This window comes from Excalfactoria chinensis, chromosome 4 (assembly GCF_039878825.1).
Source record: "Excalfactoria chinensis isolate bCotChi1 chromosome 4, bCotChi1.hap2, whole genome shotgun sequence".
Taxonomy (NCBI): Eukaryota; Metazoa; Chordata; class Aves; order Galliformes; family Phasianidae; genus Excalfactoria; species Excalfactoria chinensis.
The window spans coordinates 10,218,353-10,233,901 of NC_092828.1; the positions used below are offsets into that span (position 1 = coordinate 10,218,353).

Here is a 15,549-nt window from a genome sequence, read left to right on the forward strand (position 1 = left end):
AGACCAACACTTTTCTTCTCAATTTTTCTGAATTTTTAATTTTTCTTTAAAAAGAATGGGTTTAATTGTCCCACAAATCAATCCAACAGTCATTTTTCAAGTCTTGATCAACAGAGAAAAACACTGAGATTTCTTTAGTCAGGTGAGTGAAATACTTAAAACACAGCAACACCTTTAGACAAAAACAAATTCACCTGTTATTCAAAACTATCACAACAATGCAAGAGTGGTACAAAAGGAGGAAAATAAATTCCTCAAACTAAATAACATCTCACTAATGATGAATCTGAAGGTCCACAGACAGGCTCACCATAAGAAATCAGAGTTCACACATTCACAGACTTTGGATGTTAGAGCTGAAGTGAAGCTTCTCCCTTTAATGCACCATGATGAAATCTTCCTCTTCCGAAAGCTCCTCTGTTGACCCATGATGCAACGATCACCCTAAACATCAAAGCACCAGATTTATTGCATGCCATAACCTGCATCTCAGAGCCACAATCTGAAATTGTCAGGATAAAGTCTGTTTTTTTTGCCAAGACTGGACACTGGTATCAAGTCTCAACTCATCAATTTCTAGATAAATTTACAGCAAGTTATCTACGATATGACTACAAAAATATGATCAATTAACTTAAGACTGAGACTGAAGGAAAACAGACTCAGGAAAGATGAAAAAATACTTCAAGTTCAATTCAATTGGACTGTTATAAAAAGCTCTCATGTTCACTACTGGGATATTACAGGGTTGTAACATATACTGTCTCGGGACACAAATCCAAAGATGTGCACACAAGTTCTAGTGCATTTAACCCACTTTTCATGTTTGCACAATCTAGGCACAAGCCTACAAATGTGTACTTAAAAATTCAGCCTTGATTCAGATGGCTGGACTTCTATCTAAATGACCACATCATGTGTAGGCAGTCAATAGTAAGCACTAGGCACACGGAGACAGGTAGTATGCAGACAGTCTTGAAGCTAACACGCCACTGGTAATTTGGCATCTGTAAGTACTCTGTCAGGGACATTTTAGTTGCTTCCATTTTCTGAAAGATATTTAAACATCAGTGTACCCAAATAATGTCACTCTTTAGGCTCAGATGTGCACAACAGCCTTTCAAAATACACAGCCATTTCAAACAAGCAATTCCAAATTATGTGTGAGAACTAACAAGTGAGAGTTGGAGAGCTGGAATAACATGGATTTTTATACAAAACGAAAACCTGCAGAGAGCAAGAGAACATGTATACTGGATGAAACAAACATGATAATTAGAATGACTATAAATAAACATGACATTTAATGTAAGAATCCTCACATTGGTCTCTAATCATACATTACACAGAGAACGTAGCTTCCCAAAATTAGAATTGGCCAGAGAATCAGGATTAGCACAGCCTTAATACATTAACAACAGAAATGGTATTGTCCCAAACAACTGGACTCTATTACACGATCAGTCCACTGAGATCCTAAATTACGTCTGGAATGGGCTTTACTTACAGCAATTTATGTGAGTGCAGTACATGGTCAGGAAGTTGGCAGTACATACAACTGCATGTTGAAATTGCTTCAATCAATATTAGAGATCTTAGTTTATGGTATAGGCATCATAATCCAGTAGGACCACCTATTATTATGGGAGACCACTAGATATATAGCCACCTTTCCAAGACACAATTCACACAATTAAAAGGAACATAAAATTATCCCTCCAACTTTTAACAATTGTAAAATCAGCAAAATATCAACCAAAGGAGAATAGAGCTGGGGAGATGACTTCCAAATTCTGTTAGAAAACACTTTCCTAGCTCACAATAGTGGATTGTGAATTGTGGTCAATGGAATTAAATCTAGTTGGCGTCCAGTCACGAGTGGTGTCTCCAGTGCTCGGTACTGGGGCTGCTTCTATTTAACATCTTTACTAACCATCTTGATGAGGGTATTGAGTGCATCCTCAGTAAGTTCGCAGATGATACAAAGTTGAGAGGGAGAGCTGATCTGTCTGAGGGGAGAATGGCACTACAGAGGGACCTGGATAGACAGAATCAATGGGCCAAGGTTAACAGCATGAGTTTCAACATGGCCAAGTGTTGGGTCCTGCATTTTGTTCACAACAACCCCAGGCAACCCTACTGCCTTGGGGAGGAGTGGCTGGAAAGCTCCCAGATTGAAAGGGACCTTGGTGTACTGATGGACAGTCAGCTGAATATGAGCCACCAGGGTGCATAGGTGGCCAAGAAGGCCAATGTCATCCTGGATTGTATCAGGAATGGTGTGGTGAGCAGGACTACGGAAATCATCCTACCCCTGCACTCAGTATTGGTGAGGCCTCATCTTGTGTACTGTGTTCAGTTTGGGGCACTTCAGTACAGAAAGCACATTGAGGTGCTGGAGCAGGTCCAAAGAATGGCAGCAAGGCTTGTGAAGAGCTTTTATGCCCTATGAGGAGACAGAACTGGGACCATTTAGTCTGTGGAAAACGAGGCTGAGGAAAGACCTTATTGCTTTCTTCATATACCTGAAAGGCGCTTACAGTGAGAGCAGGGCTGGTCTCTTCTCACTGGTGACAGGACGAGGGGAAATGGACTTAAGTTGTGCCAGAGTAAGTTTAGGTTGGATATTAGGAAAAACTTCTTTACAGAAAGGGTTGTTAAGCACTGGAATATGCTCCGCAGGGAGGTGGTTGAGTCACCATCCCTGGATGTGTTTAAAAACTGTTTGGATATGGTGTTCAGGGACATGATTTAGTGGAGGGTTGTTAGTTAGGGTAGTATGGTTAGGTTGTGGTTGGACTCAATGATCTTTAAGGTCTTTTCCAACCTGAGTGATTCTATGATTCTATAGATGATTCTTTCTGATATGAAAAAGTTCTGGCATTTAACATAAGACAATGAATACCTGTAGATTTGTGAGCTCCCAAGATTCATAGTCATCATCAGTGCACTCCCTGGAGAAGGATGGCCTGAAGTCCACCTTCACCAGTTCCCAGTCCGAGCGGTAACTGATGTGTCCAAACACTCTGAAGAAAAGGATCAAAAGTAAAATCTTACATGAAAGAAATATCATGCATCTGAGATTCCAATTTTCCATACTGTCTTCTGCTTTTCATGGCTATGGTTCCCTACTAAAAGGTCACTGATGCTTTTTTATTTCATTGCTTGTGGAACTCTGCAGTGAAAAAGTATATCTCATGGATTATATATATATATATATATATATTTTATTTTTTTTTCCCAGTAAATCATGCAAGAATGTAAATGGAAATACACTAGCTTTTCTAATTTGGAATCAGATATTTTTGTCTATTATCTTGTTTTACATATGAAACACTCTGATTTTGACTGAAATTAGGGGTTAGAACTGAGTAATACAGCTATGTCACTATTTCTTTATGATTATGGTGCAACTTCATTTTTTATTTGCATTTGTTTAAACTTTCAGAGATTCTAGATGGCAAATTGCTATTGTTCAAACTCACAGCAGTATTATGAAATTGCATTCATTTCTAAGGAATACACTGAATCTACACATTGTATTGGACGATAGTGTCCATTTCAGATAGTCCAAACTGTGAGAAAAACCAGTCACAAACTGTAAATCTCTTCTTGAAAAAATAATAATAATAATAATAATGAAAAAAAAAAAAAAAAAGAAAGAAATGAAATCTTATAGCTTTAAAAAACAGGTTTCACTTCCAAAGCAGCCACCATTTTCAAAGATGGAATATTTATTTCCAAAACCAAATGGGCAAGTATGACATCCAGCAACAAATTAGAAAGGATAAAGACTCTATTTTGGCAAAAGTCAAATGTATTTGTGGTTTGAATCTGGCCTGTCTGTCTTACTTGCCAAGAATTTAAGGTTGATTCTGAAGCCAACAATTTCTGCGCAGATCATACCGCACAGAGTTCGTTTTCCAAGCCCTAGTATCATTCTCCAAACAAATTCATTCCTTTTGTTTTGTCCTCAGTTTTGTCCAAATCCAGACACAGCAGGAATGGTGCAGTTTTGCTAAAAAAATATTCTGCTGCTTATACTCATTTCTCTTGTCCTGAATACCAAGTTCAAAGTGGAACCAGGGTAAAGTAGAAGTGAAAAAAAAACAATGAATTCTCTGCAACACAGAAACAACACCATTGCACTAAGTCTCTTCCCTGTTAGACGGATGTAAAGTTCTGAATTCCATTACAGAGGCTGAAAAATACTTGCAGAGAATATAGGGATTTCTCCCTTTCCTTTCTAGTGCCTTTGCTTCTCAGCCCTAGAACAGAGACACAGACATAATCTACAGATTAAACTTCACTATCAGTAGAGTTCTTATTTAAACAGAAACAAAGGCATTTAGTCTGCATGTTTCACTCTCTGTCTTTTTTTTTTTTTTTTTTTTCTTTTTTTAGTGAGGCTCTGTGACTAAAGGACTTGCACCAACTACTTTCTTTTCTTTCAAATCTCTCTGTGGTTCAGAAGTAGAAACAAAACACAAAGATGAAAAAGCACGGCTCAGCCCACCGGCTGCATGTGCACACAGGTGTGTGGTCCCACTTCCCAGCAGGACAACTGTCTTGCATCAAGACCTGCAGGTTTGGTTTCTTTTTCTGGTTCAGCTGGGTCCTGAGAGCTGCTGTCACCATATGCTTTTATTCATTTGTACTTATACATACAATAAAGTGACTACTTAGGTGGTCTTAGGCTTTTTTACAATGCCTACTTCAATATGCCTGGCTTTGCTGACAGAAATGAAGTGTCTTTTGTGTGCTAAATACCTGATTTTTTTAATTATTATTATTATTTTACTCTTTGTTGCTTGGTTTTCTTTTTTTTTTTTTTTTTTTTTTCTTCGTACAACCGTTTAAAGTAAAGCAGACTTCACCTTGTGGTTACACAGCTACCTACCTCACTGAGTGCTCCTTCAAGCACCAGAGAACTTCACAAATTGGCTACATTTCTTTTATTAACTCTTTTAAATACATTCAAGTGCAAAGATCCAAGTTCTGTCACTCCTGACTCAAGAGAAGTATTTTCTATAGAAGAAATCAAATTTTCTTCATTCATGTCAGCTACCTCAAGCAGGTGAGACAAGGGAGAAAGAAGGAAGGAGATGGCTGGTTGGGTTCAGTGCAGAAGAGAATCACCTAATTCTCTTGAAAGTAGAAAACAAAATCTCTGAATAATTAAAAATCATCTTTAAGAGCCCACAGAGGTTGAGGGTGATTCAATATAACTATAAGAAGGAGAATATTTTGCCTACATATAAAATAAAACACACATACCTCTCCACCAACCTTCCCAAATAAGCAAGAAGAAAAAATGATTAAACAAAAAAACTACAAACCAGCACTAGAAGCCTGAGTTAAAAAATTCATTTTGATATCAACAAAGATACCAAACAAACTATTAAGCTAGTCACTTGTAAGCACCTTGGAGATAATTAAGATGATAAGAGCTACCAGAGATTTATAAAAGGAAACAAATCATGTAAAACTGGTGTATTTTCCTTCATTTACAGGGTAGCTGCCTTGAATTATTTTTTCCGGAAAAGTTAAAAATGAGAAGTACAATAAAATGTCTTCAAATAGTCTTTCTATAGATTGTAGAGGAGGGATGTAAAAGAAGACAGACAAGAATCACTAAGTTAAAAGATGCAGCTACAGAATTCTCCAGTGGTAATGGAATAAGATCCTGAGGTTCTATTCTCTCTCACAGGTCAGAGATATTAGTGAAACATAGGTATTAGAGATAGGTATCTGGAGATATTGACCATCCTCTGATTTCATAAAATTCATGGAAATTACAAAAGAAATTAAGAAAATTCCCTAAGAAGGGTACAGATGTTACAGGCAATGTGTAGATTGCTCTTATAGAAAAAATCATTTGCATTATAGCTCTTGTGATTCTACATACCAATAAGCATGATTTAACAGAACACAGTAACTGCATCACTGATTCAGCCACTCACTGGGTTAAGTAAAGTACCTGAGATTCAAGGTGTCCCATCAGCATAACCACAAACTCTACAAAAACGCAAACACAGAGCTTAGGAAATCCTGGGACACGTTTCCAAAGGAATCCAGCAAACTTTTTGAACACACGGCCTCATAATTACTAATGCTATTGCTGCTACAACACTTGATGCCTTACAGAGGACAGGGATTTGAAGATGCATAAGAAGAGCCCATTCAGATGTAATGCCAAATAATAGTATTTTTTTTTAAAAATCCTTTACAAAGTAAAAAAGAAAGCTATTTTTTTTAATGTTGAATTCAACAGATTAGAGAAAAATATGAGCTACATTAAAGCAATGCATAACAGCAATCACATTGCTCAAGTGCAAAACGTGATGTAAAATAAAACCACATGGATGGAAAAAGATGGTACTGTGTAGCAATGGTAGAAGATAACTATCAAGATGAAAGTAGTTCATAAGCTGCTCTGGGTAGCCTGGTCTAGTGGTTGATGACCCTGCCCATGGCAGGGGGGTTGAAACCAAATGATGGTCCTTTTCAACACAGGCCATTCTGTGATTCTGTGATAAGCTATTAAAACATTCTTATTCATTGATTTTATTTCATTAGAAGGCCATCAAATCAATTCTGCTGAAGCTCTGAAAGATGATGTTGATACATAATTTTTGAAAGAAATTTCAATTACTTTAGAAATTCATTTCCTTTTTTTTTTGCAACAATTTGGGATCCATAACTTTAACACCAGTGTTCCAGTCACCATAACAGCTTTTTACATTTGTTCCTACTTCATTAATGAGCACATCATTTTAAAACTTGATTGCATCACTTGATGGCTAAGACAGATTAATGCAGTTTTTAAGCTAACCCATTTAAACTATTTGTTGGAGGACTGACAGTAGTTTCTGTTCCTGATAAAGTTCATAATCAGGGAGAGCTAATTTAATGGAATTTATATGCAATGATAATCTCATCCAATAAATTCATATTTCTTTCAATGGGAAAATGCATCTCTTCAATAGGTTTATAGTTTACATGAACAGTATTAGCTGCACTGCCTGCTGTCTGTTTCACTTGTTAGATACCTGACCAAAACTATGGCGGTTCTTGGGATGGAGTCTCTCAAAGACTTATCAGATAAACATTCAGCTTTTATGGCTTCATTCAGGAGAAATGATCCTGACAGGCAGCCTGTTATATCCACCATATTTGCTTTCACTTTTCAGCTGTGCTTTTCAGGATTTTGTTCATAGGCTTTTACATTCTTTGCCAGAACAGATGGAGTTTATTATGAATCTAATGTCATATAAATTAAGATATGCCCTGAGCGACTTTTTGTCACATTACATTGATTTAACAACTAAGTCCTGCTCTGCTGCTCTGGACAAAGAAGACGGCTTTGAAGAGCCTGATGTTAATACCCTCCAGTTACTTGGAGCAGTGTAGTTGAACCTGCAACAGGTTTACTTTACTTCTGAATATCTAACGATCAGTGACCTCAGTGTGGATGAAGCAATTCTGCTGTACCTGTAACAGGAAGGCCATGAAGACACCACATGTGGAATTTATTCAGATGTTTAACATAGCATGTTGAACTGTCCAAGTTTTGTGGTCATATTGAAGACTAGTGATGACAACTGGTTTGAAATCAGATGCCTCTTTCATTCTAGACATGCTGCTTTAATCTCCCAAGTGCTGTGCTGGCTTTTGCTTTCCTCTATATGACTTTGTCATCGACTGTGATGTTTGAAACAGCAAATTTTGCCTCTGTAGCCCTGTACTGCCCTGTTGACATCCTCTGTTAGCTTCACATGCCAGCTGGATGTGGAACAGTACCTGCCATGTTTTTTGGAAGAGCCTTCAAATGTGTAAAACCATAAACAGAATAAAAGCCAGGATTTCAATCAGGGTCAGCCAAGTGACAATATGTATCACCTGCAGTTCAGGTCATGCCAACGGGGCTGTCTTAGATAACAGATCTTAATCCATTCTTCCAAGCTGCACCAAAGTAAAGATGTCAAAATACTTGCAAAAAGGCAGGTACCTGACATTCTTTGTAGATCTAAACCTCAAAATCAAACACTGAATATGTGACGGAGCTGGGAAATGAAAGAAGACTCTCAGAGTTCCTACATAATTAATTTAGTAACTCTCAATCTGTCTCCTGGAAAGTTTTAATTTTAAATGGAATTAGCCACAGAGTTATGCTAAAAAGTGGTATTCAGATTTTATTCCCCATGATCAGGCGTCCTTTCCAGTAGTATATCATTTTAGAACAAACAACTGTTGTCAGACTACTACACTGTTAAAGTGTGTTTTTCAATTGTCCTATCTCCCTGATTATTTTTATAGCACAACTGCATTTTCAGACTGAATACTTAATCCACTTTATGGTTCACTAGATATTAGAGGCCATTTACACTACAACAGCAGCAACTTTCTCAGCTGTCCTTGACATGAAAGGTGAGAAGTTCCTTGTCAGTTTATGGAGAGCTCAAAGAGCTGATGGTCCTTAGCTTCATTTAGACCTTTACTACACATTGTGACAATATTGAAACAATGAATTTTTCATTCTTTGTCCTGCTCTATGTAGAGCAGGACAAAGAACCTCCCCATGGTAGGATTTCTGAATAATTGTTGAGGGAGTAAAGTGAAGTAAAGGGTCTAGCACTGGGAGGATGCACTTTATCTCTAGTATAAGCACTGCGAATGCTTAGTATTCTTAACTCACAGAAATGGTGAGTTTATTACTGAAAGACATTCATGGGAATATGGGCTGGAAGGGTAGGTTAGCCATGACTATGTCTACAATGCTATTTAAAATCTACTGGTTTTAAAAAGAAGATGACAAATGAATTTTTAAAGACTTGCTTTCATTCCATCAGATGTCTTCACCTCCTTTACAGCACTGTAAAATCAAGAAAAAACTATTTAAGTCAAGGGAATCAAACTAATATAAATGGATGAAAGTAATGCCACGTTCATGCTTCCGTCTGTTATACATCAAAATTATAATTCAGCATATTTTTCTAATTCCCCAGAACAACAGAGGTCACATTTTCAGTGGCCTTCCTAAATTACAACTACAGAAATGATGAATGCTTCCATGTGCAACAATAGATACCTGCCTGCATAGTGCAACTACATATAACTGCTTATAAACAGTGCTTGTATACACAAGATACTATGTACAAACATGCTTAGACACTTAAAAGTGCTTTAAACTGCAAGCACATGCATATACTGAATATACTAAAGAGAAGCGTGTTTTGTTGTGTATTTTTTCTCCTAATTTGGCTGCCAAAGTGAAAAATGACTGGAGGAAACAATTTAGTTGAAACTGAACCAAAACATGTTTTCTCTTTGTTTCCTTCCCCTTAAAAATAATAATTGTCAGTCATTCTTTTATGCCAAAACATCTTGGTTTCAGCTCCTTTGGGGAACAAGTAGGAAATGAATGCTTAGATTTTAAGAAGAAATGGGGAGGAGCAGGATGAGCATGTTTCCATTTTATCCAGAAGCTTAGTGGCTCCGTGATGTTTGTGAACTATCTCCAATATTATATATTTTTTTTCCATTTATATCATAAAACTCTGTCCAAGAAGAATCTTTTAGCATATAAGCTGATTGGAAAAAAATGTAGATTTAATATCCAGCCTGATGCCAAATGCAGAAGTAAATACAAGACAGAATGTGAAGAAAATGGACTGATTCAAGGAGAAGGATGTGACATAAATAATAGGTTTGGACACCAGCTCTCTGGTACCATTGTAAAGATCAAATTCACCTGTTGAATTTTATAACATTTTATAATTAATTCTCTAGCTAAGAATTTTCTTTTTCTACTCACACACTTGAAAACCAGATCTCTTTTATTCCAGATAGGAAATTATTCATTTGGACTTCAACTGTCTAACCAGAATAAAGTGCTTATGGCCAGCCATGATCCTTATTCTGGGAGCAAAATAGAGTTCAAGGCCCAACTAAGGTAAAGTAAAATGTCAGAATGACTTTTTTTGGTGGTCAGTGTTTCTAATGCCTACTTCTTTCCAGCAGACAGAGAAGATAGTGGGTGTTTCATGGTCTGGGCTCCAAGGCCACAGGCTTGTAGTCACGCTACAGTGCACAGACTTGCTCTGCAAACACCTGAGTGCACAAAAGTGACAAAAATAAAACCAGCTGAGACTTGACACTAAACTTTTATCTGCAAGCCTGAGTTAGGTGATACACAGGTTAGACTGAAATCAAGGTTACCATTATCTTGCTGTCTTTCTTCCACTACGGACACTCTCTATTATGCAGAGAGAAGAACAACTTCTTAACCAAGCAATGCTTCTTAAAACTTCATTCAAACAAGAAATCAGATGGTTACAACTATAACCTAGAATTCACCTTGGGAAATCAGCTACTCTCTTACATTCTGAGGCTTTATCTACCATTTAGCTTCCTTTTTTAAGGGGTACACCGTGAGAAATTTAGCAGTGAAGAGCTCTTGATGCAAAGGTGCACCTCCACCTAGAAAGATACTCAAAGACAACAAAAAAACCCCCAATGTGTAGCCACATATGTCACAACAATAAGCTCCATAAACTACATGTAATATTGACTGTTCATGTCGACGTCAAAGCAGACGTCAAAGCAGAATTGACAGCTGCAAAAATCCAGATGGTTCTGACTAATATCTAACCCCTGTTAAATAATATCCACCTTGTTTTGATTAAGTTTAACATATTTTTTTTCTTATATTATAATTTAGGAAATCAACAGGAATGCAACAATTGACTTTAAGAGAAAGAGGCACTAGAAGAAGTACTGAAGTTAAGAGATGTCAATAAGTTCCCAGTAGCATCTTAAATTGCCACTCTACACAAGACACTAAGGAAAAAAATCCCTCCAAGAATTTTATACTGTATATGTACACAAAATTGCCTGTAAGGAAGGTTTTGATTCTACCTAACACAAAGAAAATAAGTCATTTTATGTAATTTCTTAATAAAAGGGACCGTGGTCTGAAGTACCACGGTTATTGTCCCTGCTGGATTTACTCTGCAGTCTCAGTCTAAATACTCCCAGAAGCCAAACTGTGATGAGAAGTCATTTTAACACATTTGAAAATTTCATTATATGAACTACTTCCTTTGAAGAGGAACATCAATATTTCAAACACATAAAATTATTCTTTTTTCCACTAAGTTGAGCCATTACTCAATCCAGTGTTATGTAGTTTTCTTTTCTCCAAATATAATATATTGTGAATTGTAACATTGCATTTCAGTAAATTTAACTCTGTAACAATTTAGAAAAAAATAAAGCCTATTAGAACATTTGATGAATTTAAAACACGTGTATTAGTTGAGTAACTTTCTTACTAAATCCTACTTTTTATTTAGCAATTAATGGTGGGTTTGAGCTCTTCATTTAGAAAATAATTTTATGCAAAATGAGTTTCCTAAAGTTATTACTTGTTTATTGCTTAAAACTTCTAAATATATTAAGTAAGTCTACTTAGAATGTAATTTATACTAAGAAAGGTTATCCTACAAATTTTTGGATAGTTTACTGTTTTCAACCCCTAAAATACATAAGTAGGTCTACTGCAAAGTACAATGGAATAAGATGTTTTCCTTGGCATTTGAGTGCACAGATTTTGAATACTGTGGGGGATTTAGATGAATGATTTTGACAAATGTTGACTGGCAGATGACAATTCAGTTTTCTAAAAAATTTTGACAAGTTTGTGTTTTCTTTTCCTCTGTTTTGAAGGATATACAAAACTTTCTGAAATGAAGATTTGAGGCAGCCATGTTCACATTCCCCTGTTCCTTCCTTTGGTAAAGCTTTCCAGACAACTTAGTTTTGGATAGGTTAGAACAGAAGAGAATTCAAACAAAAGTCCTTTTCAAGTCAGGTAATGACCCAGTCACCATGTTGAAGAATGTCATCCTCTCTTACACACATCATTACCATATTCCTTAATATCTTCCCCAGATAATCTTTATATTTTTATTATCATTTTTAACCCTGAGTCAAATAAAAAATATACAAGGAAATCCCTAACACAATTATCAGCGGAACCGGGATATTACCCTGCAGAAAGAGGTAGTTTCAATAGAAGTAAAATATTTGATTCCTTTGAGAGTTTATTCTAAAGGTTTTAAATGAAAAAGTCTGCTTCAGTATTGCTGTACAGTCTTTAGTTGCTATCTTCTCACTTCAGAATTACGTTCTCTGCTAATTTATGCAGATTTAACACTGGACTCCTTATTCAAAGTCAAACTGACTCCTCACCAAAGGGAGACAATGAAAATTCTGTACAAGTAAAAAATGTCAGGTTAGGTTCTTAGTAATGGATTTAGGGACTGGATTCAGGGTGAAACACACACTGTTAATTTATTTCCATTACCATACAAAAGTACATCTTACCATCATTTGCCAGAAGTAAAATCTCTTATCTAACAAAATGGAAAAGACGGTATCACCTCTAATGGCAAAGATGTCAGAGTTGATTATTTTCCTCAGGGAGTGTATATCAGAGCATGGCATTTCTTAAGAGCAGAAAATTGTGGTAGATAAAGTCATGTCCAGTGTCTAAATCCAACTATGGAGTTCTAGGAGAAAAAGATCTAAGCCAGAGAGAACAACAAAAGGTCTTGATATACAGTCAGGTAAAACACCGCTGGGCAGACAAGGTCACCCTGACGGTAAAACTTTAGCAAAAGTGATAGGAAAGGCAAAGAAGCTGATACAACAGCAGGGGGGAAACACATACTGCAGGTTTATTTTTCCCATTATGTTTGGAAACAGGTAAGAAGACAGCAAGTCTTTTCAGTGCCTGTCTGTAATGGGAAGTCGTTGACATCCTCTGTGTTCAGTAGAACTAGCTGCAAAGTAAGATCCTGTAGGACTGACAGAAACGCTGGAGTCAGATTCCTATTCTGCCTCAGAAACATACAAGTCATATGATGCTTATTAGTGAGCCTGTGATCTTGTATCAAATGTAGCTACAGTGGGATATATTTCATACGGATGATTTCAGAAAGACGTGTTTTTCACATGAAGTCTTTGGCTTTTTATCCAGATAATTAAATACATTTTTGCAAAATCACTGTTTTTCAACAAATTAAAACCAAAAACCAGAGCATAAAGTCATCACACAGTGTTCTATCTGCCAGTGAGTACAGTTTAGGATAAGCTTTTGATCCCTGCACTTCCACTGAAAGTAATGGAAATCCTCCATTCAGAGGAATAAGTACCTCTGTGTGGTACATATTATGCCATAAAAACCTATGCTTGAGAGAAAAGGAAGATGCTAGAATAATACCATGCTTCTCAGATCATACATGTAAAACAGAAGAGAAATGGAACAGTAGAAAAAGAAAGAAAGGGGCTACCGGTCTATCAAATTCATCCCTGCACAGTACAGTGTTAGGAACACAGTACAAAGCATTCAAGTATGTTGGCATTTCTGTTTTGCTGTACAACCTTTAAAAACTGTATGCTGGGTTGTTGTTTTTTCCCCAAGGAAAATACCACTGGTATACATTAAAGACAGCTGTATTTCTAATTCCTACAAGAAAAAGCTTGTCATGAACATAATGAGCTCCAATACAAAGAGTCACACAAACTGCTTCAACAGGAGCAAACTCATTATCCTGCACATCCATACATGCAGGAACACACTCTCTTCTTGCATTCCCCTTTATTATTACAGTCAGCATGTATAGCATTGGAGCAAAACCTGCAGCTCAGATCCAGCTGTCCCTGGCCCTTTGGGAGAAAAGACAGATAAACACAGGTCTGAGCTGCAGAACTGGCTTATTTTTAACTCTAATCACAGCATCTTCCTCAGCCACTGCACAGAATTAAAGTATTTGTCAGCACAGTGTTTGGTCACATAAAGCATCATACTTACTAGGACAACTATGTACTTGTTTAAACTGTGAAGACAATTTGCACAAGAAGAAAGGATAGATGTTTAATGCTTTTTGATATGTAAAAATCAGAAAAAAATGCAGGATACTGTTATTTTTATGTAAGTTTCCCAGAATTACTCTGCAGTCCTATTATTTCACACTCTAACCACAACTATGTGAAATTCCATACAAATAGAACTTTTCATCTTTACAATCTGAAATGTTTTGTTAGGGTACAGTGCAAATCAAAGACAGGCTGCATACTGGGGCTGTTTGGACATGATCTGTGTAAGGGCTTGTGTGACAGCAAGAAGAAAAAGTCAACGACTCAAGTACTATTTCAAACATCCACAGTTAAAAATACACTCAAGTGCTTAAGCAGAGAACCCTAAAAAAAGCAGCATAGATGGCAGCTTACGTCATGACCAGTGTCTCATCTCCAGGTTCGCTAAGTAATCCATCTACGAAGACTGAAGTGCTTGTAAAGTTATGTGTACTCCAAGTCTGGCCTTCATCGATGCTGAACCTGCAAAAAAATAGAAATGGTTTTCATTTGCAAGTATTATATAAATCAGAATTCATTGAAAAAATAAAAAATCCCAGAACCACTAAACCCTAAAATGTACAATCACCAAAACACAGTATGCTTGAGTGGTGTATGTCATTAATGTTCCAGGGTCTCCCATCTTTATTAGAAAGAGTATAATAAATTTATGACAACAGTGGAAATTCTCAGGCAAATAAAAAATGTTGTCCGTCAACAAACAATCCTGCTACTTTGTAGGTTCAAGAGTCAGTTAATTTACAGTTCTCTCCTGAACTGGAGACCTGTTAAGCACAGGTCAGTGAAACGAAAGTATGAAAAACAGCTCAACTGCTAAAACACAAGTGCTAAAACTGCAGACATCAAGACAATGGCCCCTTACAGCTATGGCAATCCACATAAAAAATTTCAATAGATATTCAGCAAAGTGTATTTCAAATACCCTGTGTACTCCAAAATTATGACAAGAATTCTTTCGTCTTGCGTACTTTTTGTCCAGGTCTTTTTAATGCTAAGGTAATTATGGTTTTCAGTCCAGATAATGAAGCACATAGCCACAATCCTATTAGAATAAGAAGCATTATGCAAAAATGAGCCTTGTTATGATCAGTCTCCTCAATCACTTGCACCTTCTATTTCCTAACCTAGGGGAAAGTGTCCCAGCCCTTGCCAAAGGGGTGGGAACTACATAATCTTTAAGGTCCATGCCAATCCAAACCATTCTATGATTATATCTCTTTTTGTTTTATACTGCAAATATGATAGTTTTATATGCAATGTAACCATATTTTGCTTAGCTATCATGCAGTTTAAAAATTGTTATTTTATAGCAAAATTATTTGCAACCTAACTTTCCTCTCAAACAAGAAAATGCCATTTTCTGTAGTCCCATCATGTGATGGGATCTACACAGAATGTGTAGTACAATTAATTAGTGTACGAATTTCTCAGAAGAACTGGACTTCTTGCTTATGGTACTATACAACTCTTATGCACACAGAAATTCTTTCCCCGTAGGCTCCAAAAGACTACATTGCATTGTTCTTGCCAGAGCAATTCACAGCTGTTCTCCAGTGTCCTCATTACTGTGGCTGAAGAGGACAGAGCTTTATCACAGTATGAAAC

At 36.7% G+C, this 15,549-nt stretch overlaps 1 protein-coding gene across 2 annotated transcripts in view; it reads right to left on the bottom strand.

Annotated features, from left to right (window-relative positions):
* SORCS2 (sortilin related VPS10 domain containing receptor 2) overlaps positions 1 to 15,549 on the bottom strand; it is a 533,288-nt gene that overhangs the window by 41,309 nt on the left and 476,430 nt on the right. For both annotated transcript variants that reach the window (XM_072334228.1, XM_072334229.1), the window contains exons 14-16: positions 14,299 to 14,406; positions 2,906 to 3,026; positions 311 to 444 (exon numbers count right to left, since the gene is read on the bottom strand). In XM_072334228.1, coding sequence (XP_072190329.1) covers positions 311 to 444; positions 2,906 to 3,026; positions 14,299 to 14,406 — 363 coding nt within the window. The remainder of the gene's footprint in view (positions 1 to 310; positions 445 to 2,905; positions 3,027 to 14,298; positions 14,407 to 15,549) is intronic.